Genomic DNA, 21,404 nt, shown 5'->3' with positions numbered 1-21,404 from the left:
GACCGCCTTTTTATTATTTCCCCACAAATCCCCTAGACATAACTGACCATTCTTAAAATTAACGCTATAAGCCTATAGATGAAAATAGGTAACCGAACCGGACCAACCATTTATTTCATTCACCTTTGTAGCTAGCTATACTTCTTGGCTTAAAGATATGATGAACCGCATTGGTTTTAGTATCTACCCTTTATTATTATTATTATTGTTGATGAGGAGGGTACGCGCCCTAGCACCGATGCCAAAGGCATATTGTGCATCCTCGTAATCAGGCCTTGAATAGGCCTGTAGCTGCAGCGTAGCGAAGAATTCGCTCCACCGTGAGAGAGGAGACCCTCGAGGGTTCCAGGGTGTGTGAATCAAAATATTCTAATCTAAGCGAGGCGAAGTAGTCGCACTCGCAAAGTACGTGGGCGGATGTTTCTTCCATCTCCTGACACGACCTACAGAGAGGGTCGTCGGCAAAACCCATCAGATGGAGGTGCCTATTAAGCCGGCAATGCCCGGTCAAAAGACCGGTGGCCAGCCTAATATCCCATCTGCCGAGCGAAATTAGGTCCCTAGCACGAGACCTGCAGGGACCATCGACAAACAACTTTGTCTGTCTCTGGCCCTCCATGCTGTGCCAGAGCTGATTTTGTATGACAGTCAACCTGTCATGCAGACACCGTTTGACGTGCCTGTAAGGGATGGGGACGGCCGGCTCCGGCCCCAAGAGCTTGGCCTCCGCACCCCTTTTCGCAAATCTATCGGCTTGCTCATTGCCATAATAACCGCTATGCCCTGGCACCCAGTACAGCAGAACCCTGTTGCAGGATGCCAGTCGCGCTAGCAGGTCGAGGCAGCTACGCACCAGTTGAGAAGAAATCTGACACTGGTTCAGAGCGTTCAGGGCAGCCTGACTGTCAGAATAAATTCTCACAGTCCGTCCGGTATACCCTTTGTTAATACAGTAATCTGCGCAATAACAGATCGCGGCAATTTCAGCCTGGAACACACTAGCGAAGGTGCCCAGGCAAGCAGAAAAGCCGACCCTTGTGGTTTGACAGTAATAGCCGGCGCCAGCGCCGGAATCAGTCTTGGAGCCATCGGTGAACCAAATGGTTTCACCCCCAGTGCCAAGAGGCAGCAGGTTAGTCCACTCTGCCCGACTGGGGAAGTGGATACCCTTTAACTAGAAACTGTTAGCGCTACAAACTGGGGGTCCTTTGCCGGGATCCTTTTTGATTAGTATTATTGAAACAGAGAATGAAGAATTTAGGAACGCAAAAAGTAAATTACGTATGAATCTACCTTAGAATTAATTAATCTCGATATTTCCTGGTTACCCACTGATATAACTTAAGGGTTGTTTTGTTTATTATTAGTTTGTTTGTTAAATGAGTTATTCAGTAGTTTTTCCAGGTTTTAGAAGTAGAATATTTTTTTTAAGGTTAGTTAGTATTTAATTCTTTAAACGACGTCCAAATTTTAGTTAATATTATTTAATTTGATAACTTCGTATCCAAAATTTTAGTTAGTCTTTGTTTGCAAACTATTTCTGATACCATAATTCGTTGATAACTGAAAGTACTATATGAGTAGGGAAAACCCCTATAGTAGATTTGATTTATTAGATTCCATTAATTGTAGGCAATCACGCAACGATCGTTACTTAAATAGAAATTTAAACATGCCTCTCGTAAACCATAGCAACCCTCCTTCACGAAGCACTTCCCCAGCTAGGAATACTCCGTTAATTCCCGTGGTTAATCCCCCAAATACTCCGTTAATTCCAGTTGTTAATCCCCCAAATACTAGTGCGGTAGCAACCGGAAGTAACCCACCTCCAGGTAGTCAAAATCCGCCATTGTCTACTGTAATTATACCCACCAATAGTCAGGTGCCTTCGACTGGTGCTACGAACACTGTTCCGAACACCACGAGTATGCCTAATGACGTGTTAACACTCATTATGGCAAAATTAACGCAGCAAGCCGCCGAACAAAAGAGGCTAGGAGACTTAGTAACCCAATTGTTAGCTTCCCAAAATTCGAACGCTGTTCCTCCGCTAACAATTCCTGTTATTACCGCGCCCCAACAACCAGTGTTACCACCTTCTTCTAGTGTTAGTGTACCCTTGCCAAATGCGCCCAGCGTTTCTTCTGTAGTTAACGCACCCTTGCCAATAGTGCCAAACGCTAACGCCCAAACAGGTACCTCTAGTATTGCTTCGCACCCTAGCGCTCCGCTTAGTACCAATAGTGCGCTACCTATTATTAATCCTGTGCAACCTGCGTTACCCCTGGCCCAAGGTCAAGTTATTAATCCCTCAATTAGCTCTCACCAATTATCCGTAGAAGCTGTACCCTTCGTATACTCAGCTCCCATGCCAACCCTTTCATATTCAGGGAACCCAACAGATTCAGGTCCCAAAGATTTTTTAAAAAGGGCCAAACAATTAAGATATTCCCATAATGTGACAGACGAGATATTTTTGCAAAGGTTTATATGCCCCTCCCTGCACGGCCCTGCTTTCGATTTCTATGTAGAAAATGAACCTTTTGCTACCTACGCCGACTTTGAGGCAGGATTAAAAAGCAAATTTGAAAGGAAAGGTCAGGATGAGATTACCAAAGGCAAAATATACCATAGGAAACAAAGACCTAATGAAAGTGTCTGCGAGTTTGTAGAAAATATGCAGAAGCTATTTAATCAATTAAACCACCCCTTTTCTGAAGAGAAAAAGATCAGAGTAATTCGTCATAATTTAAAAGACACCATTCAAAAATACCTAGTTGTAAAAGATCACTATGAGACTGTCCGCGAATTGTTAGATGACGCAATGGGGGTAGAAAGAATCGTAAGGCGAGAGGGTAGAGATCAACCTGAGGCAGTTAGCCAAAATAGTAGCACCCAAGGGCAAAATAGGCCTAATCAACCATCCCGCCATTCTAATCCCCCTAGCCGGGCAAACGATTTTAATGCAAGGTCGACAAATTCCATTGGACGATCCAATAACTTTAATAATAATAGACCTAGAAATAATGGACAAAATAATTATCAGAGTCGTCCGAATAACAGGGGAGGTCAAGAAACTCCTCGAAATAGGGAAACACATAGAGAAACGCATAGAGAAACAGTTAATACTTCAACGGGTCCCTATTATAATCCCAACGTCACCTGTTATGGGTGTGGTAAGGTTGGCCACGTGCGACCTTATTGTACTGATTCAAATCCCGCGCCAATTTCGGGAAACGGGCAGCGCGGCGACATGAGCGACGTCGGAGGCGTACCCCCCGGCGCTCCCATGCCGCCGGTTTAAAGAACCAAGAAGCTAGCACGGTACATTCACCCCCAGAGTCCCCCTTTTTACCAGATGGTAGAGATTTCTTAAATAATTTTATTGGTACAATACCGTGCTTAGCCCTAATTGACTCTGGATCTACACACACATTAATACACAAAGATTTGAAACCCCTATTAGAAAAACAAGGGTACCCCACGGCTAATCATAACATCGCCCTTTATCAACCTGATTCGACTTTGTTAGCTACACACGGCACAGTAACCGCCCCCTTTTCATTGCCAAGAAAACACCTGAATTTTGAAGCTTGTTATGTATCCGACCTCTCGTACCAATGTATTTTGGGGCGAGACTTATTAAGCCACGTTGGCATGACTGTAGACTTTGGTCGTAGTAGTTTTTGTTATACCGGAAATGATAACGAACAATTACCCTTTGCCCCCGCTTTTGGCAGCAAAGGTAGTGTTTTTAGTTTAGCTTCAAAGAATGTCGATGTAATTATAGATCTAGATGGCATAAAGAAAGCGTTGGACGAAGCTCCTCTTGACCAGGATAAGAAAGCAACATTAGGCGCTTTAGTTAATGAGTACAAATCTATATTTTCGTTACTGCCAGGAAAAACTAATAAAGTCGAACACTACATAGATATAGGAAATAGTTTACCGATATCGTCAGCCCCTTATCGGTATTCCCCAAGCCAAACGCTCAAAAATAGACGAAATAATAGATGAGATGTTACTTCAGGATCTAATCGAACCTTCTGATAGCCCCTGGGCAGCGCCAAGTGTCTTAATTTGCAAACCCCCTCGCGCCCCTCGGTTATGTTTAGATTACCGTCATCTTAATTCCGTCACGCGTAAGGACGCCTACCCTTTACCGCGAATTGACGACATATTGGAGTCAATTCTCAAGCCACGTTACATCACCACGCTGGACATGCGCAGTGGGTATTGGCAGGTCCCGTTGCATGCCGGTCATAGAGACATTGCGGCATTTGTCACCCACAGAGGTCTTTTCAGGCCCAAGGTTTTAATGTTCGGACTGACCAATGCCCCTGCCACGTTCCAGCGTATGGTTAATAACATATTTGGCGACTTATTTAATTCCGGCGTCTGCGCCTATTTAGACGACTTGATAATAGCGTCGTCTGATTTTGACACTCATATCGCTACCCTAAGAAAGGTTTTTGAGAGATTACTCAATGCTGGCTTAACAGTAAAAGCCTCAAAAACGCAATTTTGCAAGCAAGAATGCCGAGTACTAGGGCACGTAGTTAATTACGATGGCATTAAAGTAGACAGCGAGAAAACTGATGCGATAGGCAACTATCCCACTCCCAAAAACTTGAAGCAACTTCGCAGGTTTTTGGGAATGGCATCCTATTATAGACGTTTTATAAAGGATTTCTCAAAAATAGCCAGCCCACTCAATTCATTATTGAAGAACGATACTGTTTGGAGTTGGAGTATGCCCCAAGAATCGGCTTTCAACGCATTAAAACACCATCTATCGTCAGCACCCATACTTAGTTCCCCGGATTATAGGTACCCTTTTATAATTCATACAGACGCGTCCAATGTAGGATTAGGCGCAGTACTTTCCCAGGTCATTAACGGTAAAAAGCACGTAATACAGTACGCTAGTAAATCCTTAAATGCCACTCAAAGAAAGTACTCCACAACCGAACGAGAATGCCTAGCAGTCAAGTTCGGAGTAGACACCTTTAGACCTTACGTAGAGGGAACTAAATTTGACATATACACTGACCATAGCGCTTTAAAGGCACAGTATCACACCCTATTTTTTCAAAAATAGAAAATTTAGTTCACTTTTTCAACACAGATGGTGCCATAATCTATATGGCCCTCTTTTTTAGCTAAGTTCGCACTTGCTAATAATCTTTGCTAGCTGGACTAGAAGGCGAGTCTATTCTGTATTTTGAGGGTGTTGGGCTAAAAGTCGTGGTTAATATGAGGAGTTGAGAGGTGGAGCAAATCCGTCGCACGTGTTCTTTCAACTTCTTACCAAGTCGGTTTTCCCGCTCTCACTTCCTAAATTCTTTTTTTAATCAAACGTGTTGTGTATGTTCGTGCGCGGGCGGTTTTATTTTCTAACGGTTCTTAGGCCGGTCGTTGTGGAATTTAATTTATTATGGAAATAATAGAAGAACCTATAGGATTTGAAAGTAAAACATATAAAGTGAATGTAGGAAAAGCTGTTTTTGAGTTTTTGGTTGCACGCGCGTTCGATTGGCCTCAAAACGCTTATCACACATTTTAACCCAAAAAATCAAAGGGTCACATGGCCGTTAATGAAAAGAACACCGTTTTTTGGCCCTAATTTTGAAAATACTAGTTCAAATATCTTTAAATTTTAATGAGATATACAAAATAAGGTTTGTTATTTTTGTGCAAAGTTTCAAAAGTTCGTCTTTTATAGTTTTGTTGTAAAAAAATTAAAACGAAAATTAGCCACAATTAAAGGGCAAGCTTAGTCTTCAAACGGTTTAAATGTTTTTTTTTTCGGTATCACTGGTTCGAATATCTTGAAATTTAAGGGAGAGGCATATTGAAGGGTTTTAAATTATCGTGCATATTTAAACCGTTTGAAGACTAAGCCCTTTAATTATGGCTAATTTTGGTTTTAATTTTTTTTTTTTTTTTTGCAATGAAACTATAAAAGAGAAACTTTTGAAACTTCGCGCATAAATAAAAAACCTTACTCTGCACATCTGGCACATTTCATTAAAATTTCAAGAAATTGTTAAACGGGCTTCTTTAGAGCGTGCAGCATAAGCGTGATGGAATGGGCTGTGATCCACCGATTTAGTGTAAAAAATCGGAAGTCGCTCCCGTTACCAAAGTTTCTACATGGATAAAGAATGCGCGTGAGGAAATTTGTTTTCACTCTACAGGATATGCAACTCCCTATCTCGAACGACAGCTTATTCTATTATGTACTCTGTTACAGCATCGGTTGTTAGCAAGCGCAAAGCTAGATCTCTATGTAACCTAGTTTTGTAAGTGCCGACAAGAGACGGAAAACTTCAGGATCTTCAGGATTTAAAATATCCGCGCCTTAGTTTCAAATACGTGTAGGCAATTTCACACGTATTTGAAACTAAGGTCCGTGCACTCGAGCCAAAAAACTCGCGGATATTTTAAATCCTGAAAATCCTGAAGTTTATTGTCTCTTGATAGCACGTACAAAGCTACGTTACATAGAGACCTAGCTTTACGCGTGCTGACAACCGATGTTGTAACAGGGTATATTATACTACTATTTTACCCGGGAAGTCTTATTAAGCGTCCTTTTCGCGAGGCACGGTCCCAAGGGACGAACGAACGGTATATATAGATGGGATGGTTTCCATCGGGCGAAGGTTTTAGACGATGGTGACGGCGTCCAAGTTTATCGGTCCTGTCTTTCGTACATCGGGTACCGCGGGTGAAACTCTTCTTCGCGCTTATTAAAGAATTCTATGTACACTTTGTTCGGTATTTTGAGTATATACAATATTTAAACTATTTACAACAATATACTTGGTAACTCTCAATGACTTATATATTTGTAAGAAGGCATGGGTTTCTATGGAGACGCTTTATACCAGTAGATAAAAATAGGGGTGTAACTTCACGGATTGTAATTTTGAGGTAGCATCGCTATTCTCTTGGCCTAAAGAATGCTAGCTAAGGGTATATGACCTTTCTATTACGACCCACGACCAGCGTTAAGGCTTTCATAGAAAGGGGTCAAAGGGGAATTTATTTAAAATAAGCTGTGGATGATCTGAGAAAATAAGTATTTTAAAGGGATAGTGAAATAAATTTAAAGGTATAATGAATTTCTAGTTAGATAAATAAAATGTCGTTACAACTCCCCCCAGACTGGCTTCGAACGTCCCCGTTCGAACTAATATCAAAACAAGAAAATGAGAACGTCAGAAATAACAAAAATAAATTGGTGGGGAAACAAATAAACTAAACGAGATCTCGATATGTACATGGGCCCAATAAATAACTAAAAGGTAAAAAAAAATGTTGCGCAAAAAAAATATATTACAAATTAACGGGGTGCTAGCATAAATTATTAAAATTAATGAGTTCTGACCCTTCCAGTTAGGGCATCCCTCGGTCGCAAAACTCGACCAGTGAAACTTTCTGATACCATGTTATCGTCGTCTTGCGCACTTTCATGGGTGTTATCAGGGGAACTATCAAAACTATCAAAATCCTTATCTTGAAGAATTAAGTCTGTCCTATCCGTAAAGGGTTTTAATTGCGAAATATGGTATGTTCCGAAGAGCAGTTTCTTCGTCTTCATATGTTCTAACCTATACGTTCTCGCGCTATGCTTCTGCGCTATTCTATAAGGACCTGCATAACGTTCTGCTAATTTGGCTACGAAATTATCTGCGGCGTGAGAAAGGTGGTGGGTTCGGTTCAGAACCAAATCTCCTTCTTCTAATTCAAAAGCTCTGTGCTTCTTATCATAGTTCGCTTTCTGACGAACTTGGGCCTTTTTAATGTTAGCGTACGCGCTCTCTAATGCCTTTTGAACCTTTGGAAGTAAGGTCAGGCCATAACTCATCTCCGTTTCTGGATCCAAGTAATCATTTGGGTTCTTTGGAGTGATTAAACTACAAGCTGTGCGTAATTCGCGACCGAACATCAGTTCGGCCGGACTATAGCCGGTGGACTCGTTCACCGCACTTCGGATCGCCATTGCGTATTGTTGCAACTGCTCATCCCAGTCTTTGTGATTATCACTAACAAAGGAGGCGATCATTGTCCCAAGGACTTGATTAAACCTTTCGGTGGGGTTTTCTTGGGCATGATATAAAGACGTAAAACGTTGTCTAATTCCCAACTGTTGAAATACCCCACGGAATAGTTTTCCGCAAAACTGTTTACCATTATCACTGGTAACTGAGGATGGCAGTCCGAAGCGAGTGAATACGTCATTAACTAAATGATTAATTATCGGTTTGGTTGTAGCTGATCTAAGGGGAAATACTTCTACCCATTTTGTAAGGTAATCGGCCACTACGAGAATATATTTAAAACCGCGTTTGCTACGGCAGTACGGACCTTTGAGGTCTATGGAGATGGCGGAAAATGGTTCCGATACATCGCTACATTTCATTAAGCCTGCCGGTAATTGGCGAGGGCTTTTGTGCTTTTGACAAACAGAGCAGGACTTGCAATATTTGACGACATCGAGTGTAATGCCGTCCCAAGTGAACTGACTTTGTACGCGTTTAAGGGTTTTCCTGGAACCAAAATGTCCAGCGGACGGGAGGTCGTGGTTCATGTACAAAATTCGAGCCTTTAAGGCGTCGGGAACCAGAATTTTAAAGGAGTCCCACCCATGGGTTGTTTTACCCGTATCCTTATACAATATGTTATTGCGAATCTCACATAACGGGGCTATCTTCTTTACCCAGTCTTCCAAGGATTTTTCCTTGGGTAATTGACCGTCGAGTAGATAAACAATAAGTGGGCCTAATTTTGGGTCACTATTTTGGGATTCAATAATTTCTTTATCCTCATAGAGGACTAGGCGCTTATCAGGATTAATGCTAGATAAGGCCGTTACGTGGCCTGTCGGTGGCAGACTTGGTTCGACAGTGTCTTCCGGAATTCGGGAAAGAGCATCTGCTACCGAATTACTTTTGCCAGGGACGTGATGGATTTCGAAATCGAAAGTTTGTAAGTGGGCGTTCCATCGAGCGAATTTGCCCGTGGGGTCGGGTGCTTTGTGAAGCCATTTTAAAGGCACAGGATCACCGAATTTCTAGTCAGGACATAGTTTCAAAAACTAGAAATTTTGCCCTGCCGTCAAGTAGCGCCCTCAGAAAAAAAACGGGGAAAATCATCATGAACCCCTTCATCATCTCTATTTTAGTCCCCCCATCCAAAACCGAAAGAATTTACCCCTCCCCCACTCTATTTTTTGACACGTGCAGTTTCACTACCCCCTAATCCCGTTTTCACGGTGGTATTGCCCTCCAAAACTTTCCATACTGCCCTGCACTTGAAAAAAAAAAAAAAAAAAGCTTCCCTAGGGCATTTCTTCGAACTTCGAATCATTGAGAATAAATATAAGGAGGACTAAACAGCATAGCTTTCAGTTCCGCCTTGCTATAGTCGTGTTCAAGAGCAGATGAGCGGACTACTTGTTTTTCTATAGAGTATCACCAGCCCTAATTATGATTGTATAGGCATCTTCTCATCAACAGAAGTATAGTAGGCAGTACTCCCAAGCACATTCATCAAAAGGTCCCAAGTTTAGGCGTTACTACTCCTATAAATTCTCTATGGTTTATGCTATGTTGGTGGTAAAATGCATAAAGGTCACGCCTATTAGATTATTTTGAGGGCTTAGGTTCGGTCTAAGTAAAGGGAAACCAAAAACTTTCCTTTATTTTTTATTGTTCAAATTTTCAATGGTAAAAAGAGTAAGAATTTTTTTACTCCTGAGTTGTCTCATTCGCTGCTTTTCAGTCACTAGACTCGGGCAAAGAAAATATACGCTCCAGGAATGGAAGGTATGTCTCGGGGTTGGGTTGACAAGGAACTTCCGGTCTATGCAAGTTCGATGTAGCCGGAAATACCTCGGTCGACCGAGCCTGCCTTTGGAGCGTACTAGGAGGGGAGAGACAAAAATTTACACTAGAGGAAGCTACAGTTTCCATTCCTGGGGCGTGTATCTTCTTTGACTCGGGTCACTCTGTCCAAATAAGTAAGAGAATTTCCAGAACCCCCCAGCTCTCTCAGACACAAGAGGTAAATTCGCGCTTAGCAAAAATCACGAAGAGATGTCGTGAGAAATCTTTGAAGGAGGGAAAAATGTTCAATGCCGGGTTACTCTGCAGCGAATGCGCTCGGCCTCTCTTTAGGCTATACAATTATTATACCACTTGAGATGAGACGGATGGCTGACCAAATCGGACATACATACATTTCAACCGTAACATAGAATCTTGGGCCCTTAGAGAGAGATAATGTCCTTATGATAACATTGAAGACATCCCTGTTGAAGTGGTAAAAGCGATTTTGCAGTGCAATAGTTGTGATTGCAGAAATGCTTGTACCTGAGCAGCAATTATAGGAGAATTGGGAAACAGAGGCCCACGTGGCGGGTGCCCATGTAGAGCTTTGGGGAAAGAATGCGGTGGTTCATGTAAATGTGCCCCAGGAAGGGTACCGTGCTCAAATATACGCCCCGAAAAGGATTCAAAGGAGAATTAATTTATTATTATTATTTTTATTATTTGTCTTCTATTCATACACTAATTACTAATAGGCCTTTATTTCAAATTTAACTTTACTCGGTAAAACCATGCGTGTAATCTCGGGTAAAAATGTTTGCAATTTCCATTGAAATCTTTTTGAATTTTTTGGGAATTTAATCTGATATCTGGTGTTAAAAAACATATCGAAGGGATTTTGGTGCGAGTTATAGCGTTTTCCTTTGGGTCCTCGCGGAGCGCTCCCATGAAGGAATAAAACTAGGAGATCCTATTATTCAAAAACAGTCTTTAACGAAGCTGGAAACTACTACTACAATTTTTATTGCTCCTTGGGAGCGCTCCGCGAGGACCCAAAGGAAAACGCTATTAGTTAGCCTGCCGCGTGTAGTGAACTCGGACTTGGTCTGACGTTGCGGAGCCTCTTGGCGAGAGGGAGGATATCCCAATGCCGGCCTCGCCCCCGTGTGTTGGTGTCTCTGTTTGTATAATAGACCTATTCGTCTATAGATTAATTTCTTTCCCATATACGGCAACGTCATAACCCTCTATCTCTTAACTTAGTGATATCCCCCCTCCCCTTCCCTTCCGGGGGCAAATAGTATTCTCTAGTACAAAGTTGCCCCTAACGTAGGGGATACAAAGTTCACTCCCCCTCTCAACCGAAATTACTCTATTACTCGAAATTGTATGACCCCCTACTGTCATAGTCCAAAGTTCTATTTAAGCTTAGCGAAAGGTAGAAACCATGGATAAAGAATGCGCCTGAGGAAATTTGTTTTCACTCTATCTCGGACGACAGCTTATTCTGTATATATAAAGTGACCATTTATTTTTTACCCCAAACCGGGACGGCTTGTAAACACTAGAAACAAACTAAAATTCGGATTGAAGTAAACACAACTAAGATTTTTCTAAGGGTTGATATTGTCTTTCTTATATTTTTCTGAAGCACAGATTTGTTTATGGAGGTCTGGTGATGATTTTAAGCAGGGGCGCCGATCATTGTTTTCTCAGGGGGGCTGGGGCCCAAGGCAACACCAGGGAGCTCAGCCAAAAATTTTAATTCCTAATAGAAAATATGAATTATGATATTATTGAAAAGAAAGTGTGTTTTTATAGGAAATATAGTACTAAAAACCCTCATAGGTAAACCTATTTTAGCTTAAACTATGTAGAAAAATCTCAAAAAAACTAATCGGATTTTACTTTGAAAAGCAAAGCCTATTGAAAATATTATGTTTAAAAATTCAGAGCGAGCGAAGCGAGCTCCGCAATTTCGCTGTCTATAAATTTGATCTCGATGAAAGAGCTAAATTTTGATAAACTTGGCGCCTAACTAACTCTTTTGAAGGTTGTCGTTAAATACGCATTTGCGTTTAGGCATTTTGAATAAAAGAAGACTCACTCGTCACTAAAAAACTACACAAGTCACCTTGACATTGTTCACAGATTTGAAGAAATATTTAGCAGAATACATAATTACATATACCGCGCGATAATCAAAACTGGGACAATTTCCAGAAAACGGGACTTTTTAGTGTCCCGAGGCATTCTTCGGGGACACCGGGACAAAGTTTAACAAACCGGGACTGTCCCGGCTAAACCGGGACGTATGGTCACTTTAGCCATGCTGCAACAAAACAGTGGTCAAAACCCCTTCATAATTTTACGATAATATTCATTACCAACCTCAGTTGGAGGGACTCGTGCAGTTGCGGGCTGCTTCTCACCCAAGAGGTGTTGAACATGGTGTGTACGTAGTCGGAGATAACTTTTTTTGCGAAAAATAAAGTCATCCTTTAATCGCGTATAACTTTTTCCTGCCAGATTTGGATCTCATAATCATTTCGAAGAAAATATTCAAAAATTCAACCGTTGTGATTGCAGCTTTTTGCCCGGAAACAATGGGAATGAAATTCTTTGCTAAGCTATCTACAAAATTGACCCAACATTTATTCCAATCTAGTTCGCCTAGCCATTCCTTAACAGCCGGGTCCTGGGTTGCCTGTAGATACGCGAAAATGATGTCAGAAGAATTGGCAAACTTAGCATAAAGATGGTTATTCACCGAAACTTGGAGGAGGCGTTTGTATGTATCCTTGGCCATTCCTGTCGGAATTCCCGATTTGATCAAGTCCGAGAGGGTGTCGACGCGATTGTAGCTTTCCGTCGTGAACTCCGTCCGCAAATAACAACCAAAGTAGAACAGAATGAAAGTCACTCCGATCAGCCACGACGCAGCCAGCAGACGACAAGTAATGTGGGGCAAAATGGTGGCAATCGCTGTAGGGAACAAAATTATCCAGTTCGCTTTACCAAGAGTGATTTAAGCGCCAGCCATCTTTCTTTATCGGGACATAATCTTTGGTTATTGAATCCCTCATACGAAACAGGTTATTAAATATTAGCGAGGGCTTAATCGCTTACGTTCGAGACAGAAGAGCGACGCGTTCTCCCAAACATTTTCCAGGGTTTCTCGGGCCATTTTCTTGACCACTTTCTTGGAGGGCATCGATTTGTATTTGTTGGTTACGATGGAGTGAACGACGAGCAAAATTGAGAGAATGACCACACTGGACACAATTAAAATCATCACCTAATAAAACCAAGAATGGAATTCAATGAATTGGATGGTGTATGGAATGTTAATTGAGCGAAATTCACTGGAGTGTCCATATTTAAGAAGGAAAAGGAAGTGGACGTGATTTTCTTCGGGGGCGCCGATAGGATAATCGTGTCGCTTGTTCCATAGAAAGAAGACGGAGTGAAATATTTTAGTCTTTTATCGAAAAATGAGCGCAGCGTGTCAATCGTGAAGATATGAACTCTCTAAAGCCATCGTGAGGATTAAATATTTATGCTTCGTAATTTGGTAAATAAATCAAATCGTTTTAATCACTTACTTTGAAAATCTTGTGTATAGGCTGAGTATATAATTGAAGAGGGGAAACAGGGTGCCACTCGACCCTGAAAATTAATCGACAAAATGAACTAAAATATTACCTTAACATAATCTTGTAAATGTTCATAGAGATATTGGTTAGTGTCTGAGGGTTTGGTAAGATTACAATTATAATTCTTCCCTTTTTTTAAAGTTTTCCTCGTAGGACTTTTATTTTTGTCTAAATCACTACTAATCGGTTTCACCGGCCACTTGGGCCTTTATGCTCTCTCTGAATTGCCATTCCTGACAAGAAATGAAAGTGCAAACGTTCGAGAAAAATCTGAAAATCGATCTTAATTCCGAAACACTTAAGTCTTGCTTCATCAATGCGAACAAATGATTTTAAACTCACAGGAGGTGTCCCGTAGGTAATTTCAGTCTCATTGGCGAACCTATTGATCAATTTATCAAGCATAAATAACATTTACTATTTGAAAATGAAAATTAAATACCTGTATTTAAAATATCGATTATTTCCAAGAAATTCCATTTTGTTCAGCGCCATTTTGGGATCCAGCTAAATTCTTGCATCTGCAATTCGAAATATTAAAGAAGTGTTGCAATTTGATTTTCGATTGATAATTAGTATCGAGGTTGTTAGTAGAATAATTTAACAGAATTATAAGTACATTTTGTACTCGCCATTTAATAGTATTTCGTAATCTGGGTATTTCTCGCAATTACTCCCAAGACGAACATTGGGCAATGCCTCTTGATCCACCACGATAACCGCACCCTTCTGTTCACCACTCTCTAGCTCTTTCTTAAACTGTTTGAGCTATAAGCGTGAAGGGGCAATTTAAAGAAGTCTTGAAGCTTGACGAAATTTAACATTAAACTCGGAGAAGGTGGTCAATATTCCAGGTAATTGAAAAAACCAAGATTTGAATCTTAAGTAAGTCTCGGATAGGTTAAGCGTGAAAGAGAATACGTTATCCACTGGAATACTGGAATATTTACCCATTTTAAGCTGGAATTTACTAAAGGCACCCGGTATTAGCCTGTTTAAAATTTTTCTTTTAAAACAATTCAGAGTTTGGGTTTTAGGGCAAATGAAGTATTTTCAATAGGTTCGATGGACGATATATATACCCAAACGTCATCTGATTCATAGATATTGCTAACCACTGTTAGCTATTGATATCTTTTTTAAATATTGTAGATATAATCAATTCCGATATTAAACAATATATGCATAAGATTTAAGCATATAGCTCGAAAACAAATAAATATCTTGGTTGGTGGGCCACCCGCACCCTCAAGTTAAGCGAGTGACCAATGTCCGATCACTAATACTTGTCCCCTTCCAATCAATCCCCTCGATGCAATTTCAATTTAGCCACCCTGGCCGCCCACGCTTATAACTCTTTCATATTTAAAATGGTTATTCACCGTTTGGTTCTCCTTTATGTGACAAAAGGGTACTGTAGCCGGGGATCAGAGGTAAAAGTCATCTAGGCACCGAATTAAAGGTTCGGACAAATTGGAACAGAGCGTGCGTAGCTAGCTTTACGAATGGTTATTGGTCTGCTCGAAACCCTTGTTAGTCACATCCAGGGGTAAATAACGAAAGGAGTTAGAGACGCTAGCTTCCGTAGTGTAGAATACAGTGGGACTTTCAAACGTAGACACAGAAAAGAGAAAACGCCTCGGTCGCGCCGCCTATAATTCAAAATAAGTATGATATTTTGCAACCAATAGCGTGGCAGCAAAGATTCGAAAGGCATGCTGGATATCGATTTTCTCCTGTCTGCTAGTATTCGTCTGCTAGTGTTCGTCTGCTTACGACTGAGTGACAAACTGACAACTAGGGTTAGAGTAAAGAGTATTCATTAAGGTGCACTTGAATTAGAAACATGCAACTTTAAAGTTGGTAAATTCCTTATTCGATAATGAAATGGAATTAAATGTCGTTTTTGCATCCTTCAATACAGTTTTAGTTGTTTTAATTTCTTTAGTCACAGATACAGTCGATGATCCTGATCCCACAGTTCCCACTAAGCCTTGGCTCACTGGGCCGACTCTGTAACCGCGCACTTACGGCAAAACAAGTTTGATCACATTTTGAGGATTTCCCCGGCTTCAAATTGCAAATTGTTGACTTATCTTTCTTCTTTAAATCGCTGTTTACTCGCGATTGAATATAATAATTATATTGGGTTGATTTATGAGACGACTTCACAACATCGACACCCGCCATTTTACTTTATCCAGAATACCTTGCGGCGCGAGATTTTAAGGCAAAACTATTAAGGTTCTGCTCTTATTTACAATACAGTTCCAAAGATGGCACTACGTTAGTTACAAATTCTATGACGTTTCAAGGTCCCACTGTATTCTACACTACGGAAGCTAGCGTCTCTAACTCCTTTCGTTATTTACCCCTGTCACATCGTATGATGGATATCTATGATGGGGCTCTTAGTTTGACTGGCCCTGTAGTAGTAGTAGTAGTAGTATCAAATTGTTCGTTCGTCATTTTTGAACGTCGAGAGAAAATACGATGTGGCTACTATTATGAGCCCTTGGATCATCTTGTTCTAAGTGAGAACGTCCCAACTATACATACATCCCGCTTTTATTACCTCTCCGAGTGACGTATGTCACGGAGAGGTTCTAATTTTGACGTGTGTGTGTGTGTGTGTGTGTGTGTGTGTCTGTCTGTGTGTCTGTGTGTCTGTTGTTACACCCACGTGACCGCGTTCGCAGTTTCCAAATCGGAGCAAACGTGTTCGCCATTTCCGAACTGCTTTCACAGTCACGGAAATGGCTCCTCTACTTGAGTTCTCACACCACCATCTTCTGGTTTTTGTCCATCCCACACGGAGACCAATCTTTACTTACTGGCTACTAATCACCACCATCTTTTGGTCTTCGTCCATCCCGCATGGAGACCAATCTGTACTTACTGGCTTCTAATCACCACCATCTTTTGGTCTTCGTCCATCCCACATGGACACCAGTTTGTACATACTGGCTTCTAATCACCACCATCTTTTGGTCTTCGTCCATCCCACACGGACACCAGTCTGTACATACTGGCTTCTAATCACCACCATCTTCTGGTCTTCGTCCATTCCACTTGGACACCAGTCTGTACACCTGGCTTTCTACTCCATCGTCATCGTTGGGTTTAAGACATTCGCGGCGATCAGCTAGGGTTACGAGAAACGTCTAGCCTCCCTAAGGTGGGATCGCCACCAAAGGTTTTCGCAATTGCGGTTGTTCTTGCTATTAGCTGTAGTTCGACACCCTTATATACTACCTATTTGAGTAAGGTAATGCAACCGGCGTATGCTTCATTTCAAACGCCAATATTAGTCAAGTCTCTCAAGAATGTCTAATTGTTCTTTATAAACGCGATGTAACGCTCAATAAGGCGAACAACTAACGAAGAAAATATTAAATATTAATTATATTTATTTTAATATTTAAGATAATCTTGTTTTTCAATTCAAAATTAATACGGAAAGAGTTAAAAAGCAGTCTATGTTTTTGTCTGTGTGTGTCCGTCCGTTGTTACAGTAGTGCACTGCGTTAGAAGTTCGTTTTGTTTTGATGTGTAAAGGAATCCTACAGAACCATAATATTCCCTTTATCCTTAATATAAAGTGAATATGTGGAAATATTTTTCGTAATTATGATGCATTTAGTACTTTTGTAGCTTTAAAGCTCTATTTCATTTTGATATTCCAAAGATTTTTTTTAATATTATTATTTAAAATGGATGTTTATATATTACTTAAGCTATACTACATCTGTTTATAGCATAATCCTTTCTAAAGTGAATACAAGCACAACGTTACTATGTTGGTCAAATGAACTTTTATTTGTCAATAGGCCTAGTGAACCAAAAAGTAAACGCTTGGGTTTGGATTTCGTTTTTGTAATGCAGAGACATTAACGGTTCAGAGTGAGCCGAAAGTTAAATACACTTTAGGCTTAGATATTATAATCATGGTGGAAATCTGGGCCGCGTTCAGCAGAGCCCAGCGCTGTTAGCAGTGTCCTACATAACGGGATTTTGTTTTTGAATTTTGACGTTACGGTGCTTAGCGCTTAGCTAGCGCGGTCTTCAAAGAAAATAGTCGGCTCTTTGGATAACGTGACGTAAAACGCGTATTTCTCAGCTTGGCGAAAAAACCATGGAGGAATTAATACAAATAGCTCTATGGGACTATAGCTAATTAATTGGCGTGAAACCAGTTGATCATATTTTAAGAGATATGTTAGTTTCTAATTTTAATTATAAAAGGTGTTATCTATCTCTATAAATATGTTATCATACAATTTTTGTTAAGCCTTGGTACCTTGCATGCTTTATTGCGGTAGCGTCATTTATAAAACGCCGATGACCGGAGAAAAGCTATGACGACAGACCTCACCGGTAAACATTTCCAAAATCCGCTGTCTTTTTTGGTGAGCTCTGCTGAACGCAGCCCAGACCAGTGAAAGGTCTGATCGTAATCGGATAATAGCTTCGTGTTTTCATGCTTTTTATGGTACGCATTTACTTTCAGTGTGTGCATCCACAAATAAGCTTTGGTGTTATGTAACGTTAACAGTCATGTTGACAAACTAAGAAAATCGTTGAGATGAAACGAGAGGATAGTGTTTACATGGCAACCCTGTTGTGTATATGGCTTTGAACATAGAGGGCATACAGTTGAGGAGTAGAAAATATGGCCTTTACAAACACGTAAAGGTAATATCCCTCCAAAGTTTTATCTCTTCATTTCCCGTTTTTCCCCCCATCGAATGATTTCAATGTGTACAAGTATATCATTATTGGATGTAAAATGTCGTCTGATTTACAGTATATTTGTTATGCTTTGTATACTGCTTTAATATTTTATAATTTTTAACTTAAGAAACATTTCCATATCTGGGTAAATAAGTTTGTAAGTAGTCGTCTTGACTCGGAGAGGTAATATTTTGGTTTTCCCAACTTGTTGTTTTTAACACAGGTACTTTTATGTGTTATTAACACAGGTACTTTTAATTGTTATTAACACAGGTACTTTTAATTGTTATTAACACAGGTACTTTTAATTGTTATTAACACAGGTACTTTTAATTGTTATTAACACAGGTACTTTTAATTGTTATTAACACAGGTACCTTTAATGTTTATTACCAGAGGTACATTTAATTCTTATTAACACGGGTACATTTAATTCTTATTAACACGGGTACATTTAGTTCTTATTAACACGGGTACATTTAATTCTTATTAACACGGGTACATTTAATTCTTATTAACACGGGTACATTTAATTCTTATTAACACGGGTACATTTAATTCTTATTAACACAAGTTGTACAGAGAGCTTGAAATGCAGTTTACAAGAATTGTTCAAAGTGTTCACCATTAACGTTTATGCAAACTTGGGCACGTCTTGCAAAGGATTCTCGAACACGGTGAAAGATGTCAGGCGTGTTTCGGATACTCTCACATCCGTCAATTATGCGTTGTCTCAGGTCTTGGACCTCATGGACTTCGGTGCGGTAGATCAAGTCTTTGAGATGGCCCCAAAGAAAAAAAAGCACGGATTTAAATCCGGAGATCTAGCTCAACAGGTCCACCTCGACCTACCCACCTCCCGGGGAACGTGGCATCAAGATGGGCACTAACTTGGCGACTGAAATGTGGTGGCGCCCCGTCGTGCATGAACCACATTCGTTGATGCAATCTTAATGGTAGGTCGTCCAGTAGGTGTGGTAAATCATTTTGTAGGAAGTTCAAATACGGATCACCATTTAGTCTTGGTTGTAGAAAGACGGGTCCAATCAAATTATTGCCGACAATCCCGCACCATACGTTTAGAATAAACTGTACTTGGTGTGACCTTACGCTAGTAGCGTGGTCGCCAATTGGGCATCAACCATGTTTTTGTTTGGAAGATCCTTCGCGGACACCAGTACCATCCATATCATTTGCACAAGATTCAGTCGTTAAACGAAGCAGACTATCCGAGACGACTAGGATTTTGACGGTGGTTTATGGCCCGGGTGATCGACTTAGAATTCCCACGAACTCTGTTAGTGTCTGACGAGTCCAATTTTTCCCGTGACGGCACAATGAACTTGCATAATCATCATGAGTGGAGGCAACAAAACCCCCTCGCTACTAGCGTAAGGTCACACCAAGTGCAGTTTAGTCTAAACGTATGGTGCGGGATTGTCGGCGATAATTTGATTAAACCCGTCTTTCTACAACCAAAACTAAATGGTGAGGCGTATTTGAACTTCCTACAAAAGGATTTACCATACCTACTGGACGACCTACCATTAAGATTGTGCATGAACGAATGTGGTTCATGCACGAAGGGGCGCCACCACATTTCAGTCGTCAAGTTAGAGCCCATCTTGATGCCACGTTCCCCGGGAGGTGGGTAGGTCGAGGTGGACCTGTTGAGTGGCCAACTAGATCTCCGGATTTAAATCCGTGCGATTTTTTTTGGGACGTCTCAAAGACTTGATCTACCGCACCGAAGTCCGTTTGAAATTTAGGTACAAGGTTCATTGGAATTTTTCCCTCGGAGTGATTCCAAGATAACGCTACCTAAATTTGGCCTGACTTTTCAAAAACACCCTGTTTAACTTGCACTGCTCAATTACCTAAATTGCTTAATTTAAAATTAACTTCTTCAACAACAATAGCTATGTTTAAAATTATTTTAAGAATAAAGTTTCTTAAAAGTTAAAACGATTTGACTAGAATTAAGGTAAATTAAAATAAATAATAGAAAATTATATTTATTAAATTATTTAAGAAAAATCTCTTAATTGCGTCTCGACTCGGAGAGATTTATTTTGATTTCCCAACTTGTTGTAATCTGTATTTCTAAATTTGACGGAAGCGTTCGTGTTTAATTAAAATAACCTATATATTTATACATATATAAAAATCGGTCTTCATCACAAGAAGAAACCTTGATAGTGTTAGTTTAATTAATGTAGAGAATTTCATTTGTGTGAGACATCATTTCGGATCAAATCAAATTTGAGTGATTTTGAAAGAAATGGCTGCTACATCTCGGCATAATTATAAATTAAGTTGGCACTTCATACTATTTATGGTAGAAGGGTCTTTTTATAAGGTTGTATAATACTTCTATTGAGGCGAAAATGAACGCGATAGTAAGTCCGATTATCCACAATTTGAAGCAGATACTGACGGTGTAAAGGCGTAAACCCTGCAACTCTTTTAAGTTAAAATCATTCTTGGCTGTACCAGAGTAAAAGTGTGGACCGAGGCACGTATTCAAAATAAACCACCGTTTCTTCTCCATGTATTGGCGTAATCCCGTTGCAGCGTACGTAAGAACTCTGAAACAAGGTTAAATACTCATTTTCTCAATGATAAGGGTCGTGGGATTTGGTAGCAGCGAGTGTTAAGTTCAAAATCAGAAGTGAGAATGTGAAATAATGTTGGGAAAAAATTAAAATTAAATTATTGAAACGGTACAAGAAGATGACAGAATATTAAATTAAGATAGAAAATGTTGGAAAGTGTTCAGAATTGGAAAGACGTTGTACGGGACTTAGATTAGAAATAACGAAAAAAAGGATCTCACGCTGCTGTCCCATTGGGCCGAATGTACCATTGGACCGCATATAGCCAAAATGTAAGTTTTTATTATTTTTAAATTTTCCATGTTAATTAACGATAAATATATCTTTAATGCACTTTTTACAAACAGAATTAAAAAATGCGTCTTTTTTATTTTTGAACAAAAACACCCTTGATTTAATGCTTAGATCTATCAATGCACTTTCCTACACAAATACTGATATTGCAATGGTTAAATCACAAGTTTAATACCAATCCTCTATTGTAACCTAACCTAACCGAAGCCAACCTAACCTGACGTGTAAAACAAGTAATATTTTGGAAAATGCAGATATTTATTGTT

At 40.2% G+C, this 21,404-nt stretch overlaps 1 protein-coding gene and 1 long non-coding RNA gene across 2 annotated transcripts; both read right to left on the bottom strand.

The window, feature by feature from the left end:
• Positions 1-12,333: 12,333 nt before the first annotated feature.
• Positions 12,334-13,287, bottom strand: LOC149668180 (uncharacterized). The gene is made up of 4 exons (XM_089841246.1): positions 13,206-13,287; positions 12,969-13,137; positions 12,610-12,824; positions 12,334-12,546 (listed from the first exon to the last, which is right to left on the bottom strand). The coding sequence occupies exons 1-4, from the start codon at positions 13,215-13,217 to the stop codon at positions 12,334-12,336; spliced, it is 609 nt and encodes a 202-aa protein (XP_089697372.1). The 5' UTR covers positions 13,218-13,287.
• A 397-nt stretch (positions 13,288-13,684) lies between these two features.
• Positions 13,685-16,047, bottom strand: LOC149668179 (uncharacterized). The gene is made up of 4 exons (XR_016368085.1): positions 14,115-16,047; positions 13,938-14,016; positions 13,838-13,877; positions 13,685-13,777 (listed from the first exon to the last, which is right to left on the bottom strand). It is a non-coding gene; the product is annotated as an uncharacterized LOC149668179 (long non-coding RNA).
• Positions 16,048-21,404: the final 5,357 nt, after the last annotated feature.

The sequence above is a fragment of the Phalangium opilio genome, unplaced genomic scaffold, assembly GCF_054372755.1.
Source record: "Phalangium opilio isolate 3A_F unplaced genomic scaffold, DU_Popi_V2 ptg000056l_1, whole genome shotgun sequence".
NCBI lineage: Eukaryota > Metazoa > Arthropoda > Arachnida > Opiliones > Phalangiidae > Phalangium > Phalangium opilio.
The sequence above is the reverse complement of the archived record's forward strand: the minus strand, read 5'-3'. Positions and strand labels throughout refer to the sequence as shown.